Source organism: Chiloscyllium plagiosum, chromosome 20 (assembly GCF_004010195.1).
Source record: "Chiloscyllium plagiosum isolate BGI_BamShark_2017 chromosome 20, ASM401019v2, whole genome shotgun sequence".
Lineage (NCBI taxonomy): Eukaryota > Metazoa > Chordata > Chondrichthyes > Orectolobiformes > Hemiscylliidae > Chiloscyllium > Chiloscyllium plagiosum.
The window spans coordinates 61,085,795-61,103,095 of NC_057729.1; the positions used below are offsets into that span (position 1 = coordinate 61,085,795).

General features: G+C 43.7%; 1 protein-coding gene across 1 annotated transcript in view; it reads left to right on the plus strand.

The window, feature by feature from the left end:
* The window catches only part of LOC122560342 (myosin-7-like), an 86,757-nt gene that overhangs the window by 37,106 nt on the left and 32,350 nt on the right, over window positions 1-17,301 (plus strand). The window contains exons 22-27 of the mRNA XM_043710989.1: window positions 461-597; window positions 5,273-5,528; window positions 10,588-10,830; window positions 12,433-12,609; window positions 13,977-14,122; window positions 16,274-16,364. Coding sequence (XP_043566924.1) covers window positions 461-597; window positions 5,273-5,528; window positions 10,588-10,830; window positions 12,433-12,609; window positions 13,977-14,122; window positions 16,274-16,364 — 1,050 coding nt within the window. The remainder of the gene's footprint in view (window positions 1-460; window positions 598-5,272; window positions 5,529-10,587; window positions 10,831-12,432; window positions 12,610-13,976; window positions 14,123-16,273; window positions 16,365-17,301) is intronic.

Consider the following 17,301-nt stretch of genomic DNA (forward strand, 5'->3'; position numbering starts at 1 on the left):
AGGATTCCTGAAGAAGGGCTAATGCCCGAAACGTCGATTCTCCTGTTCCCTAGATGCTGCCTGACCTGCTGTGTTTTTCCAGCAACACATTTCCATCTCTGATCTCCAGCATCTGCAGACCTCACTTTCTCCAGTTAGCTCAGTTGGCTAGACAGCTGGTTTGCAGTGTAGTGTAATGCCAACAGCATCAGCATCTCCCCAAGGGGGAAGGATATGCAGAGTTAGAGAGCTAAGGTAAGAGATAGATAGCTACAGAGAGAGAGAGAGAGAGAGAGTGGTGTGGTGGTGGGGACAGGCGCGGGAGGAGAGAGGAACATATAGGGAGAGAGCAGGTGGAGATCCCAGTGTCTGAGCGTTAAAGTTGAGAGATGATCTTTGCTGAGTAAATGAGATTTTGTGCTTGGCAGGGTAAGTTGTTTGTGCAATCTGCTCCTGAATTGCGATGTTTCTTGTGAACTAGGTGTTCTTCAAAGCTGGCTTGTTGGGCCAGCTGGAAGAAATGCGAGATGAGCGATTGGCAAAGATCCTGACAATGATCCAGGCTCGTAGCCGAGGATATTTGATGAGAATTGAGTATCAGAAAATGATCGCCAGACGGTAAGCCTCAACTGTCAATGGAACTGTTGAGAATGACAAATGTAAATCCATGAAAAGGTATTCATGACCTGTCACAAATCACTGTCACTCATTTGCCCCAATCTGCCCGGAACAAGTTGAAATTGACAGTTCTGCTCAATAACACTGAAAAAAAAATGGGTCTTCACTTCATGCCAATCTCCTGAAAATTGAAACCTGCTATAGTTGGCATCTTTCATCCATCACAAACAGGGTGTTCATAAAACAGGTCCTTCAGCCCATCAAGTCTGCACTGACAAAAAAACATACTAAATCTATACTAGTCCCACTTTCCTGCATTATGCCCATAGCCTTGAATGTTATGATATTTCAAACGCTCATTTCAAGTACCCCCTCAGGCAGTGCATTCCTGATTTCCACTACCCTCTGGGTGAAAACTGATTTCCTCAAATCTCCTCTAAAGCTCCTCCCTTGCAATTCAAAATTATGTCCCCTTGTTATTGGCACCCCGGCTAAGGGAAACTTCTGTTTTCTATCCACCTTGTCTGTGCCCCTCGTAATCTTAAATACACCTCTATCAGGTCCCCCTCAAAATGTCCATGTTGCAAAGAAAAGAACCGAAGCTTATCCAGCCTCTCGCCATCGCTGAAATGCTCCATCTCAGGCAACATTCCGGTGAATCACCTCTGTACTCTTTCCAATTTTATCCCGTCCCTCCTTTAGTGTGGGGACCAGAACTGCCCACAGTACTCAATCTGTGGCCTAACGAAAGTTCTGTACAGCTCCAACATGATCTCCCTGCTCTTATAATCTATGCTTCAAATGCTATATCTTATCTACACAATTAACTTTCAGAAACAAGCACTTCAAGGTCCCTGTGTTCCTCTGAGCTTTCTAGTGTCCTGCCATTCATTGAATACTCACTTGTTCTGTTTGTTTCTCCAAAGTGCATGACTTTGGGTTAAATTCCATCTGCTACTTATCTCTCCATCTGACCAATCTGTCTTCATTGTCCTGTAACACTTTTCTCTGCACTGTCAACCTCCCGACCAATCTGTGTCATCTGAAACTTGCTTATCATTCCCTCCTTACATTTTTTCTATATCTTTCATATATATCATGAACAATAATGGGCCCAGCACTCATCCCTAGGGTACACCTTCTCCAGTCAGACAAACAGACTTTTACCACCACCCACTGTCTCCTACCATGAAGCTAATTTTGGATCCAATTTGCCAAGTTACCCTGGATCCGAAGTGCTTATACATTCTTTATCAGTCTCCCATATGGGAACTTGTCAAAGGTTTTGCTGAAATCCAACTCAAGCAGCGCATATCAGTCACTGTGTGAAACAATTATTTCTCATGTTGTCATCCTTCTGTTGTCCCTGAATCTTTACCTCCTGGTTCTTGATCCCACATCAATGGAAACAGTTTTTTTCCTTTCTACTCACCCCTATTCAGACCCCTGGAGATTTTGAACATGTCGATGACATCTCCTTCAACCTTCATTTCTCTAAAAGGATGTCACTGTTTCTCCCATCAGCCCCTCAGCCTGAAACAATGCCTGTGAATCTTTTTTTGCTCTCTTTCCAATGTATTCATATCCTTCTTCTGCCCAGACTATACACAATAATCCAGCTGAAGTCTAATAGGAATCTTGTACAAGTTCAGCATCATCTCCTCACTCTCATTCGCTATGCTCCAAGATACTGTCTGCCTTATTGGCAACTCTCACAATCTGTCCTTCAAGATGTGTGCAGACATATCTGAGCACCCTCTGATTTTGCACCACCTGTAGAATTGTACCTTTTGTTTTATGCTGTCTCTCCATGTTCTTTACCAAGGTAAACCACCTCACATTCCTCTACATGCAAAATATATGCTTACTTTATCAACCATTGTGTGCCCTCGGAAGTCTAATGTTATTCTGCTCATGATCACAATACTTTCAAGTTCCATTTTTGACTCTGTGTCCTGTACACCAAGGACTAGATCATTAATATTAAGCAGGAAGAGTAAAGATTCCAACATTGGGGAACTCCGCTATAAACTTTCCTCTAATTTGAAAAAGATCCATTGACCATTACTCTCTTTCCCACCTCAGAGCCAATTTTGTATCCATATCATTACTGTCCCTTTTCTTCCGTGATCAAGGCTGTTGTGTGGGACTGGATTGAATGCCTTCTGGAAATCTACACATACCACATCAGCAGCATTACCCTCATCAACCCTCACTGTTACTTCTTCAGAAAACTCCAGCAAGTTCTTTAAACATGATTTTCCTTGAACAAATTGATGGTGAATTTCTTCAACTAGCCCCAAGTGACAATTACTGTTCAGGGACGTGTAGGTTAGGTGCATTAGTCAGGGATAAATATAGGGTCGGGGAATGGGTCTGGGTGGGTTACTCTTCGGACAGTGGGTAGACTTGTTGGGCCGAAGGGCCTGTTTCCACACTGTAGGGATTCTAATTCTAATTCTAATTTAATGACTAATTATTACAATTGGATGTTTCCCCACTGCTGATACTAAACTGATTGGCCTATAATGGCTGGGCTTATCTTTGTTTTGAACAAGGGTAATCTCCAGTCCTCTGGCACATTTCTTGAGTCTAAGGGAAACTGGAAAGTTATTGCTAGTATCTCTACAATGTATGCTCTCATTTCTTTCAGTATCCTTCAATACATCTCACCCCATGACAATAAAATCTAAATCTAAATCGATTATCTATGAGTGTCATTCAGGAATGGAAAGATGTGGGTGTGTACCTACTCAGCACTGGTTCACTCTGGACCCATGCTCTTAATTGGGAAAAACACAGCTGTGTCAGTACCTGCCACATCTGGAGAATGTATTGTAGAGAAATAAAATTGCCAATCTCAGTGAAATCATTAACAAGAAACAACACAATACGATGAGGCCATTCAGCCCCTTGAGCCTATTCCACCATTCAATATGATTGGTCACAGATCAGCTACAATCGCCATAACTCTCCTTTGCCCCAAATCTTTTAATATCATTGGAAAACAAAATCTACCAATTGGAGACTTAAAATTAACAATTGTTTGTTGGCCAGTTGCCTCTTGTGGAGGACAATTCCAAATGTCTACCACCCTTTTTGTGCGTTGCAGTGTCTCCTGATTTCACTGCTGAGGTCTCTGGCTATGACCTTGCTCCCTAACACTAGATAACGCCTTCAGCAGGGCAAACCATTTCTTACGAACCACTCCGTCTAGACCCCTGGATATTTTGAAAACATTAATGAAATTCCAAATTTGCTTAATCTCCCTTTGTAGAGTATGCTTTAGAGTTCATGTATTATTGTACCAAATTTACACAGCATTCCCTCCAAGATCAATGTACAAACAAATGAATTAAGAGTAGAAGTAGGCCATTCAGCCCATCGAGCCTACACTGCCATTCAGTAAGATCACAATTGATCTGAATACTCCACATTTCTCTGACACCTAATAACTTTTCATCCCGTTCACCATCTTTCGTGGAAGAGAGTTCCAAATGCATGCAGCTCCCTGTGAGGTAATCGTCTCCCTATTTCTGTCACAAATGGGCAAGCCATGGTTTTGAAACAGTGACCCTTGTACCATTGTAAGGTGCTGAAAATGTGTTGCTGGAAAAGCGCAGCAGGTCAGGCAGCATCCAAGGAACAGGAGAATCAACGTTTCGGGCATAAGCCCTTCTTCAGGAAGGTGCTCCCAGGGCTGCGCTTGTCTTGGTATATAACTGGAGCATGATCTCTAGCCAGGAGAAAGTGAGGATTGAGATGCTGGAGATCATAGTCGAAGAGTGTGGTGCTGGAAACACGCAACCTGTCAGGCAGCATCCGAGGAGCAGGGGAGTCGATGTTTTGGGCATAAGCCCTTCATCAGGAATAAGTCATTCTCCTGCTCCTCGGATGCTGCCTGACCAGCTGTGCTTTATCAGCACCACATTCTTCGATTCTGATCTCTAGCCCCTTGGATTTTAATTCTCTCGGGGTTGTTTAGTATAAACCCAAGTATTACTGATAATGCATATATTTTGATGGTGTTTGCTTTGTTCTGAAAGTGCAAGACAAAGAGCTTTGATGAAATGAATCTCTTTTTTTTTCAGCAATAAGCCTTTAAGTGTAAGGATCAGTGTTCTATCAGGTTTCAGAATAAGCCTTGGAAAATGTTTCACATCTGCCCTTTTCAAACCCTGCCTTGACCTCAAACATATTACAATCATAGAGTCCCTACAGTATTGGCCCACTGAATGCACACTGACCCTCTGAAAAGCATCCCACCCAGACTCACTCCCCTCCCTTATCCCTGGAACCCTGCATTTTCCCATGGCTAATCCACCTAGCTTGCATATCCCTGAACACTATGGGCAATTTAGCATGTCTAATCCATGTAAGCTGCACAGCTTTGGACTGTGGGAGAAAACTGGAATGCCCGAAGGAAATCCAGGCAGACATGGGGAGAATGTCCAAACTCCACACAGACAGTTGTCTGGAATCAACCCTGGGTCCCTGATGCTGTGAGGCAGCAATGCTAACCACCGAGCCACTATGTTGCCCAAGCGCTATATTAGGTTACTGTTCGCAATCTGTTATGCAGTTAACAAAACCTAATATGTCACTCTATTGATAGTCTGAGGGTAAAGTTCTGTTAATAAAACTAAATTGTATTTCTGTTTCATTTTGGAACCAGAGATGCGTTACTTGTCATTCAGTGGAATATTCGTGCTTTCAATGCAGTGAAGAATTGGTCTTGGATGAAGCTTTTCTTCAAGATTAAACCTCTGCTGAAAAGTGCTGAGACTGAGAAAGAGATGGCAAATCTGAAAGATGAGTTCTTGAAGTTGAAAGAGGCTCTGGTCAAGTCTGAGGCCAAACGCAAGGAGCTGGAGGAAAAGCAAGTCTCTCTAATCCAAGAGAAGAATGACCTGTCCCTTCAGCTACAGGCGGTAAGAGCTGGTCCCTCCCCTAGCCTTACACTCGGTGGATGGGACCCTTTCATCTCCAAGAGTCTCCTGGCAAATAGACTCGAGATGGTTCACTGATCACTTTGTAACCCTTTATAACTGGGGGAGGGAACAATCAGGTGATGGTGAATTGACTGCTCAGGCCCCAGGGTAAGGTGTTTAAGAAGCTGTTTTGCTATCATCTGGAAGTTACTATTCCTACAGAGTTTTGAGCTGATCGAAGAGATGGAGTTTGTTGCCAATTTTGTTTTCTCATTTTAAACCTCTTCCATGGGTTGATTCAGTTGAGCCAATTGCCTCTTACTTCACTACTGCTGGATTACAGAGAGAGAGGCCACAGGAAGGCCATTGTGGCAGCACATACAACCATATCAACGTAGGCCATTCAGCCCCTTGAGCCTGCTCCTTCATTCAATAAGATCATGACTGAACTGATTACTCCACATTCCTGACAACACCTGATAACCTTTCACCCCCTTGCTCATCAAAAATCTCTCTACTTCTGTCCTAAAAATATTCAAACACCCTGCTTTCATCATCTTTTGAGAAAAAGAGTTTGAAATACACTGAACCCTCTTTGAGGATAAAGTCCTTCTTATTGCTCTACTGAAGGGTGATTTCCACAAAAGGAAATATCATGATTTGGGCTTCTTGTCTTATATATTTCATCTCTTACTTTTGTACAGTCCAGCAGATACAAGCCCAACCTATCCAGCCTTACAGTGTAATCTGCCAATTCCAGTTATTAGTCTAGTAGACATTCTCTGATCTGCTTCCAACACATTTACATCCTTACAAAAAAAAACAAAGACTGCAGATACTGGAAATCAGAAACAAGAACAGGAACTGGGGTGAAAACTCAGCAGATCTGGCCGCATCTGTGAAGAGAAAGCAGCGTTAACATTTTGGATGTTGGTTTGCTCGCTGAGCTGGAAGGTTCATTTCCAGACCTTTTGTCACCCTACTAGGTAACATCTTCAGTGGGCCTCCAGGCTAAGCACTGTTGATAATTCCTCTTTTTTATTTATATGTTTGGATTTCTTTGGGTTGTTGACATCATTTCCTGTGGTGACATCATTTCCTGCGGTGGCTCATTGAAGATGTTACCGAGTAGGGTGACAAAACGTCTGGAAATTAAATTTGCAGCTCAGTGAGCAAAACTACATCCAGAACCTTAACCTGAGCTACAAATCTTCTCAAACCTCGTGTTAACATTTTGGGTCCAGAAGAAGGGTTTGTGAACCTGAAACATTAACTCAGCTTTCTTTCCACATTCTTTCTAAAGTGGCCAAAACTGCACACAGTATTCCAGATGTGAGATCTCACCAGTCCCTGTGGAACTGAAGTATAACCTCACTGCTTTTGTATTCAATCCCCCTCACAAAAATCAATAACATTCTATGAGGAACACAGAGCAGGAGGAGGCCATTCAGCCTGAGTCTACTCTGCCATTCTAGATCATGGTTGATCATCTCACCACATGCCGTATCCAGAGCTGTCCTCGTACCCCTTGTTGTCATTACCAATGAGGAATCTATAAAACTCTGTCAAAGAGGAAGCTTGCAAAGGCTGTGAAGTACAGAATTCCAAAGAATCACTATCCTCTGGTCTTAAAGGAATTAAGGGTTCTGGGAAAAGGGTAAGGACGTGGACGTGAGGAATGTCAGATCAGCCAGGATTCCTACTGAATGGCAGAGCAGACTCGATGGGCCGAATGGCCCAAACCTTCTTCTATGTCTTCTGGTCCTTATGGACTGGATTGGGTAGGACTAAATGTTACTGGGCAGTATTCTGTTCCGAATGTTAAATGAGATAGTCACTGCTCTTATTGTTCTGGTTAAAATGGGACAAAGGGGTCATGGTGACTAAATTTACCGATGATGATATGAAAATCAGAAACTAAGTTGCGAAGAGGACATGGGGCTCTAGGTACATTCAATGAGTGGGCAAGGATCTGGCTTTTGGAAGTTTCTATGAGATTGTCTCTTATTTTTCTAAACTCCAGAGATTCCAGGCCCAGTCTCCTCCCTCTCTCCTCTTGGGACAGTCCCACTCTCCCAGGAATCATTCAGGTAAATGTCTGCTGCACTCCCTCTGTGGCGATTCCATCCTTCATTAGGCAAGGGACCAGAACTGGACACAGTGCTCTGGGTGCTGTCTAACCAGTGCTCCATATCAGCGCAGCAAAACTTTATTTTACTCCTGTCCTCAGATCCTTTTGTGGTAAAGACCAACTTTCCAACAACCTTTTGAATTCAAAGTTTGGGAGAGGATTTGTAGCTCGGGTGCTCGTTATTGTGGTTCTGTTCGCCGAGCTGGAAATTTTTGTTGCAAACATTTCGTCCCCTGTCTAGGTGACATCCTCAGTGCTTGGGAGCCTCCTGTGAAGCGCTTCTGTGGTGTTTCCTCTGGCATTTATAGTGGTCTGTCCTTGCCGCTTCCGGTTGTCAGTTTCAGCTGTCCGCTGTAGTGGCCGGTATATTGGGTCCAGGTCGATGTGTTTGTTGATGGAGTTTGTGGATGAGTGCCATGCTTCTAGGAATTCCCTGGCTGGTCTTTGTCTGGCTTGCCCTATGATAGTAGTGTTGTCCCATGTTGCTTGTCGTCTGCGTGTGTGGCTACTAAGGATAGCTGGTCGTGTCGTTTTGTGGCTAGTTGATGTTCATGGATGCGGATCGTTAGCTGTTTTCCTGTTTGTCCTATACAGTGTTTTGTGCAGTCCTTGCATGGGATTTTGTACACTACATTAGTTTTGCTCATGCTGGGTATCGGGTCCTTTGTTCTGGTGTGTTGTTGTCTGAGGACAGACAACAGGACGTTGAACCTATCAACAAAGACGGCATACTTAAACTACTGGACTTGTGCCTCACAACACACTTCCCATTCAACAACCAGATATACGAACAAATCAACGGAACACCCATGGGCTCACCGATCTCGGGACTCATAGCAGAAGCAGTAATGCAAAGGTTAGAACAAACAGTCTTACCACAAATTCAACCCAAACTCTGGGTCAGATACGTTGATGACACCTTTGTAATCATTAAAAACACAGAAATAGAGAAAACACACCGGATCATCAATGCCACACTCACAGGAATCCGATTCATGAGAGAAGAAGAAAAGGACAACCAACTCCCATTCCTAGATGTGATTGTACAGAGAACACCAAACAGAGAATTCACCACAAAGGTACACAGGAAAACCACACACACAGACCAAGTCCTGAACTATGAAAGCAACCACCCCAACACACACAAACGAAGTTGCATCAAGACACTATTCAAAAGGGCCACAACACACTACAGTACACCAGAACTGCAAAAAGAGGAAGAGGAACACCTATACAAGGTATTCGCAAAAAACGGATATCCTCGCAATTTCATCAACAGATGCCTAAGGGAAAGACAACGGAGAAATAGATGGTAACATCTTGAAAAATGTCCATATTACAGAGGAGGAGGTGTTGGATGTTCAAAGTTTGGATGAAGATTTGTAGCTCGGGTGCTTGTTGCTGTGGTTCTGTTCGCCGAGCTGGATGTTTTTGTTGCAAACGTTTCGTCCCCTGTCTAGGTGGCATCCTCAGTGCTTGGGAGCCTCCTGTGATGCGCTTCTGTGGTGTTTCCTCCGGCATTTATTAGCACTCATCCACAAACTCCATCAACAAACACATCGACCTGGACCCAATATACCGGCCACTACAGCGGACAGCTGAAACTGACAACCGGAAGCGGCAGGGACAGGCCACAATAAATGCCGGAGGAAACACCACAGAAGCGCTTCACAGAAGGGTCCCAAAGCACTGAGGATGTCACCTAGACAGGGAACGAAACGTTTGCAACAAAAATTTCCAGCTCGGCGAACAGAACCACAACAACTTTTTGAATTACTCACTGGACCCCTGTATACTAACCTTTTGTGAGTCATGCATTCACACCTAGTTCTATCTGAAACTCCGAACTCAACATCTCTCAATATTTAAATGTTTATTTTGATTCTTCTTGCCAAAGTGGACAATTTCACGCTTTACTACATTATACTCAATTTGCCAGATCTTTGCCCACTCACTGAATCTATTTGTAGCCCATGTCCTCTTCATAAGTTTGTTTTTGATCTTCATATCATCGGTAAATTTAGTCACCATGACCCCTTTGTCCCATTTTAACCAGGACAATAAGAGCAGTGACTATCTCATTTAACATTCAGAACAGAATACTGCCCAGTAACATTCAGTCCTACCCAATCCAGTCCATAAGGACCAGAAGACATTGGAGAAGGCTTGGGCCACTTGGCCCATTGAGTCGCTCTGCTGTTCAATCATAGCTGATATGTTTCTCAACCCCAGTCTCTTGACTTCTTCCTGTAGCCCTTGATCCCCTTATTAATGAAGAATCTATCTATCCCTGTCTTAAAGACACTCAATGACTTGGCCTCCACAACCCTCTGCAACAATGAGTTCCACAGAGTTACCACCCTCTGGCTGAAGAAATTCCTCCTCATCTTAGTTCTGAAGGGTCATCCCTTCACTCTGAGGCTGTGCCCTCAAATCTGAGTCTCTCCTACAAGTGGAAACATTTTCTTCACTTTATCCAGGCCTCCCAATATTCTGTAAGTTTCAATTAGATCCCTCTTTATCCATCTAAACATCGAGTACAGACCCAGAGTTCTCAACTGCTCCTAATATAACAAGCCCTTCATCCCCAGGATCATTCTTGTATCCTCTGTTACCCCTCATGCCACCACATCCTTCATTAGATATGCAGCCCAAAACTGCTCACAATGTTTCTAATGTGGTCTGACTAGAGCCTTATACAGCCTCAGCAGTACATCTTTGCTCTTCTATTCTAGCCCTTTTGAAATAAATGCTAAGATTGTATTTGATATCCTAACTGTCAATGAAACCTTATTGGTTAAGGTGACAGGCTCTTGTTTCTGTCATTCACAATCTCCTCAATGATCTTCTTTCAAACCCTGGGGCACAGTGCATTCAGCCCAGGGCTGGGGAGACTGATTTTATCCTCTATGTGCTTTCTGCTTCTAGGAGCAAGACACCCTCGCTGATGCAGCAGAGAGATGTGACCTTCTGATCAAAGCAAAGATCCAATTGGAAGCGAAGGTGAAGGAGCTAACGGAGCGACTGGACGATGAGGAAGAGATGAATGCAGAACTGACCGCCAAGAAACGCAAACTTGAGGATGAGTGTGCGGAATTGAAGAAAGACATTGATGATTTGGAAATCACACTAGCCAAAGTAGAAAAGGAGAAACATGCAACAGAAAATAAGGTGAAATTCATATTTAGCAACAAATACACATCTATTCCTTTGTTGTACTTCCCTCTCACAGTTTCCACATCCTAGCAGCTCCTGAATCTATTGCAGTGAGAACCCACAGCAGCATCTTCACAGTCCCAGCAAAGAGCCACACTCTCGGCAAACACCTCCCCATTCATCCCAACCTTAACCCTTCACCTGCATTCTGATTCCTGTACCAACCCCTCCCTGTGATATACCATTCATTTTCCAACTTTTCCTAGTGTTATACACTGATAGACCTGTTCCCAGTAGTATTGTACCCCAGTGTTATTCAGTGACAGATCTTTCCCCAATAGTATGGTACTCCAGTGTTATACACTGACAGGCCTGTCCCCAGCAATACTATACCCCAGTGTTATACAGTGACAGACATGTCCCCACCAGTACTGTACCCCAGTATGATACATTGACACCCCGTCCCCACCAGTACTGTATCCCGGTGTTAAATAATGACACACCCTATCTCCACCATAGAGTCGTAGAGTCATAGAGATGTACAGCACGGAAATAGTCCCTTCGGTCCAACCTGTCCATGCCGACCAGATATCCCAATTCAATTTAGTCCCACCCGCCAGCACCCGGCCCATATTCCTCCAAACCCTTCCTATTCATATACCCATCCAAATGCCTTTTAAAATTTTGCATACACGTATCACCCTCTGCATGAAAAAGTTGCCCCGTAGGTCTCTTTTATATCTTTCCCCCTCACCTTAAACCAATGCCCTCTAGTTCTGGACTCCCCCACGACAGGGAAAAGACTTTGTCTATTTATCTTATCCATGCCCCTCATGATTTTGTAAACCTCTATAAAGTCACCCCAGGGAAAACAGCCGCAGCCTATTCAACCTCTCCCTATAACTCAAATCCTCCAACCCTGGCAACATCCTTGTAAATCTTTTCTGAACCCTTTCAAGTTTCATAACATCCTTCCGATCAGAAGAAGACCAGAATTGTACGCAATGTTCCAATAGTGACCTAACCAATGTCCTGTACAGCCGCAACATGACCTCCCAACTCCTGTACTCTATACTCTGACCAATAAAGGAAAGCATAACAAACACCTTCTTCACTATCCTATCTATCTGCGACTCCACTTACAAGGAGCTATGAACCTGCACCCTAAGGTCTCTTTGTTCAGCAACACTCCCGAGGACCTTACCATTAAGTGTATAAGTCCTGCTAAGATTTGTTTTCCCAGAATGCAGCACCTCACATTTATCTAAATTAAACTCCATCTGCCACTCCTCAGCCCATTGGCCCATCTGATCAAGATCCCGTTGTAATTTGAGGTAACCTCCTTCGTTGTCCACTACACCTCCAATTTTGGTGTCATCTGCAAACTTACAAACTGTACCTCTTATGCTCACATCCAAATCAGTACTGTATCCCTGTGTATTATTATCTATTGGTCAGTTTAGCAGCGTTGAAATTCTTTCCTGAAAACTGCTGGTTGGTGAAAGTGAAATTTATTGTTGAAGATGTTGGGTTGATAGTTAAGGATTCCCCTCTGACCAATGTGTGATGTTATTTGTTTTCTGAGTTTGTAACTCTCTGCCTTGGTGCCACTTATAGGTTAAAAATCTTACAGAAGAAATGGCTTCTCTTGATGAAACGATTGTGAAACTCACCAAAGAGAAGAAAGCTCTTCAGGAGGCCCATCAGCAGACCCTGGAGGATCTGCAGGCTGAGGAAGACAAGGTCAACACCCTGACCAAAGCCAAGGCCAAGCTAGAGCAACAAGTTGATGATGTGAGTTCCAGTTAAAGCTTTCAGATGCTGAAATGGCAGACCAATGAGGATTGAACAATTTAATAACTGGGTGTGAATCTGAGTGTTCACTTTGGACTGCAGTGATTCAAGAATGCAGCTTAGCACCATCTTCTCAAGGGCCACTCAGGATGGGCAATAAATGCTGGCAGCCAGTAATGTCCAAGTCCTACAAGTGAATTTAAAATAAAATGTGTTGAATATCAATGATTGTTGGAGTTGCACTCATCCAGAGGAAGTGGGGAGTATTTCATTAGACTCTTGATTAGTGCCTTGTACATGATGGGCAGGCTTTGAGGAGTCAGGAAGTGAGTTACTCGCCACAGTATTTCTAACCTCTGACTTGCTCTTGTAGCCATTCTGTTTATGTGGTGAGTCCAGTTGAATTTCTGGTCAATTGTAATTCCAAGGATGTTGATAGTGGCAGATTCAGTGATGGTAATGTCAAGGGGCGATAGTTAATCTTGTTGTATATGATCATTGCCTGGCATTTGTGTGACACAGATATTAATTAATGATTGGCTGACAAAGCTGGAATATTGTCCAGGTTTTGGCTGCATTAGAACACAGACTGTTTCAGTGTCTGAGGAGCTGTGAATGGTGCTGAACATTGTGTAATCATCAGCAAATTTCCACACCTATGAACTTATGATGGAGGGAAGGTCATTGATGAAGCAGCTGAAGATGGTTGGGCCTAGGACAAATTCCACCAATCAAAAACAAAGCCTTCTTCTTGTTAAGGTGTTTGGAAGTTTTGAGAATTGGCAGGGGGGGGGGGGGGGGTGTCCAGCATCTCCTGAGAACCCATTCCTGCCCAATCAGATTGCTGAATGAAAACTAGCTAAGCCCCTGATGAGGATGCGACAGACACTGAGTATAGACTGACAGTGTTAGACCTGCCCTGCCTGATGACCTCTGACAGGTGCATTCCTTAAAATGCTGCATTTTCTCAGAAAAAGTGGCCCTGACCATTCTCCAGCACCTGCTCGAATTGCTGCTACCATGAGGTTTCCCCAAACCCTTCCTTCTGTGAAATTAATGCATCATTTACCATTGGCAGGTTAAGGCTGTGTCTGAAAAAAAAGTCTAGATTCCTTGGAAAGTAAATAAATTGCATTTGGGTAGAGATGGAAATTTGCAAATCAGAATGAAAGTAAATACAAATTTGATTTAACTGGGAATTAGACTTGTTCTACTAACATCATGGTGTAAATATATTTTTTAAATCTGTTATATTCAGCATCCCCAGGGTCTGTGCTGACAATCCACCTGTATAATTCTCAATGGCTGCTTGAAGCTGCTGTTTGCTATTGTCCAATACTAACCAACATACTTTAATTTTCCCACAGCTTGAAGGTTCTTTGGAACAAGAGAAAAAAGTCCGCATGGATTTGGAGCGGGCCAAGCGGAAACTGGAGGGAGATTTGAAACTAACACATGAGTCTGTCATGGATTTAGAGAATGATAAGCAGCAGTTGGAGGAGAGACTGAAAAAGTGAGAATAATATTCTTAATCTTTTCCCAACTACAGTCACCAGACCTGAAATGTTAACTCTGATTTTTCTCCACAGATGCTACCAGACCTGCTGAGCTTTTCCAGTAATTTCTGTTTTTTATCTGATTTCCAACATCCACCATTCTTTGGGTCTTTTAAAAATTCTTATATAGTGACTCAACCACTCAGGTGTGACTTTCAAAATTGAATTTGATGATCATCTTTGCAGTAAAATTGTGGAGGATAATGGGGAAAGAGCAGTGGGAATGGCATTAGATGAGTCGCACTTGCAGAAAATAGCCATGGACATTATGGGCCGAATGACCTCAGATTCTGTAGGTTCCAGTCTACTATCCACTCAGTAAAAAAGCACCAGTGTTTCCTATAGGCTGTCTTCCTTCAAATTGGCATCATGCATCGTGACTGGGTCTTGTTGTCTCCTAACCGGTGACACTGTATTTTGTTAATTAGACCCACAAGGAGAAAGTGAGGACAGCAGATGCTGGAGATCATAGAGAGATGCTGGAAAAGCACAGCAGGTCAGGAAGCATCCAAGGAGCAGGAGAGTCAACGTTTCAGGCAAGAGCTTCCTAATGAAGGGCTTATGCCTGAAACATTGATTCGCCTGCTCCTTGGATACTGCCTGACCTGCTGTCTTTCCAGCACCACATTCTCGACATGAAACCCACAACACAAGCACCAGGGTCCCCTCATTCGATTGTTGAACAGTTTGACTGAAATCACTAAACTCATTCAACAAGTACTGATGAAAGCAGTTGTCCAATCACTGCCTCTGAGCAAACACTGAACAGAATGAAGGAAGACCTCAGTCCTACACAGAGACTGGGAGTATTCTGCTTTAAACATCCTGTGTGAAGAGGAGAAAATAAAACCAAACACTTTTCAAAAATTGAACTGATCAGACAGTGTCTGGGCTGAGAAACGGAGTTAGTGTTTCAGGTTGATGGTCTTTTATCTCCTGAGAGTCACCACTCTGAATCAATCGCCCTGTTCCTCTCTCCACAGACACCATCTGCTTATTTTTTTCTAGCATCTTCAGTTCTTATTTCATTCCTGAGAATGAGAAATTTGTAGGAATATGGGGGAAAAGCCAGGTATGGTGGCAATGAGAATGATGATAGCATTTTGAAGAGCTGGTACTTGAGTCAGGATCCAAATGGTTTCTTTCTGTGCTGTACCACTGGGTACATAGAACATAGAACATAGAAGAATACAGCGCAGTACAGGCCCTTCGGCCCTCGATGTTGCGCCGATCCAAGCCCACCTAACCTACACTAACCCACTATCCTCCATATACCTATCCAATGCCCGCTTAAATGCCCATAAAGAGGGAGAGTCCACCACTGCTACTGGCAGGGCATTCCATGAACTTACGACTCGCTGAGTGAAGAACCTACCCCTAACTTCAGTCCTATATCTACCCCCCCTTAATTTAAAGCTATGCCCCCTTGTAATACCCGACTCCATACGCGGGAAAAGGTTCACACTGTCAACCCTATCTAACCCCCTAATCATCTTGTACACCTCAATCAAGTCACCCCTAAACCTTCAGAGTTACCCAGCTTCAATGTAACCGAGTTCCCTGAGGCCAGTCGATTTGTTGGTTACAGTTCTTTGTGTGGCCCCTGACAGGCTGATATTTGTTCAGAAGCCTGAGGCACATCACAAACACAGAACCTCACATAGAGTCATAGAGATGTACAGCACGGAAACAGACCCTTTGGTTCAACTCGTCCATGCCGACCAGATATCTTAATCTAATCATCCCATTTGCCAGCACTTGGCCCATATCCCTCAAGACCCCTCCACAAGGAAAGACTGGACACATTTGATACCCTCACCTCCCCACCCCCCCACCATGCCCCCCACCCCCCTGATTTGAGAAACAGCTTAAACACTCCCTGACCAAACTCCTCTGATCATTAACGCTTAGGAAAATTAACACAAGGGAGGAGGAGTGCAGTAAACAGATTGCAATCTCAGCAAAACCTCCCAATCAATTTTATTAATATGGACCCATGTGTGACATTCCTGCCAATTAAATGTCATGTATATCAATCCTGTTCCGTGAGTCAGTGTAACCTCTGAGCTGTCACCTAATGAGACATTTCTTTTTTTTTCTACTCACAGGAAGGATTTTGAAATAAGTCAGCTAAACTCAAAAATCGAGGATGAAGGGGCTCTTGTTGCTCAGCTCCAGAAGAAGATTAAAGAACTGCAGGTAAATTCCAGTATCTTCTGAATGTTTTTAAGCTGAGCAAAGTATTCCATTCATTTATACTCTGTGGGCGATGGTTGTCTCAGAGGCAACAACAACTGAGTTTCATTAGTGCCAGTGCAGACCGAGCTGCTGATTACAGTCTACCTGTTAGTCTGTGGCTCTGTATGTTAATGTAGCAATCACCATCCCATGTACATAATTGTAGCAGGTACCAGTTGACTGTATGTTAGTGTACCCATTCCTGTTCCCCTTCTCCTGTACGTTGGTGTACCCATTCCAAGTACATTTGTGTACCTGTCATTCATCCTGTAGATGTGTGCACTGGGGAAACAGTGCCATCACTTTTCTCCTGGCTGCTATGAACCTTTTAATCTTTCTGCCCAGTTCCTTGTGAGCATTGGGCTATGGAATTAAATCAACAACAACTTTGTATTTATATTACACGTTTAACAGAGCAAAGACACCTGAACCACCTTTCCAAAGTGATCCCAAAGTGTAACAGCAATAATTAATTTTGGTCAAACAGTTAGATTTTAAAAGAGGAAGGTGTGATGGAGACATGTAGTGAAGGAATTCCAGAGCTGAGGGCCCAGGGAGCTGAGGGCCCAGGGAGCTGGGGGCCCAGGGAGCTGGGGGCCCAGGGGGCTGATGGCCCAGGGAGCTGAGGTGACCGTGTCTGTGGTGGGTGAATTGCAGATACTCAGCCATAGCTCAGTCAGTAGTTTTTCTCAAAACCTACTGACAGAGCTATGGAGGGGACATGAAAGGTCCTTAGTTGGTAGGATTAGGGAAATCCCTAAGGCTTTCTATAGGTATGTCAGGAATAAAAGAATGACGAGGGTAGGAATAGGTCCAGTCAAGGATAGTAGTGGGAAGTTGCGTGTGGAGGCTGAAGAGATTGGGGAGACACTGAATGAATACTTTCCGTCAGTATTCA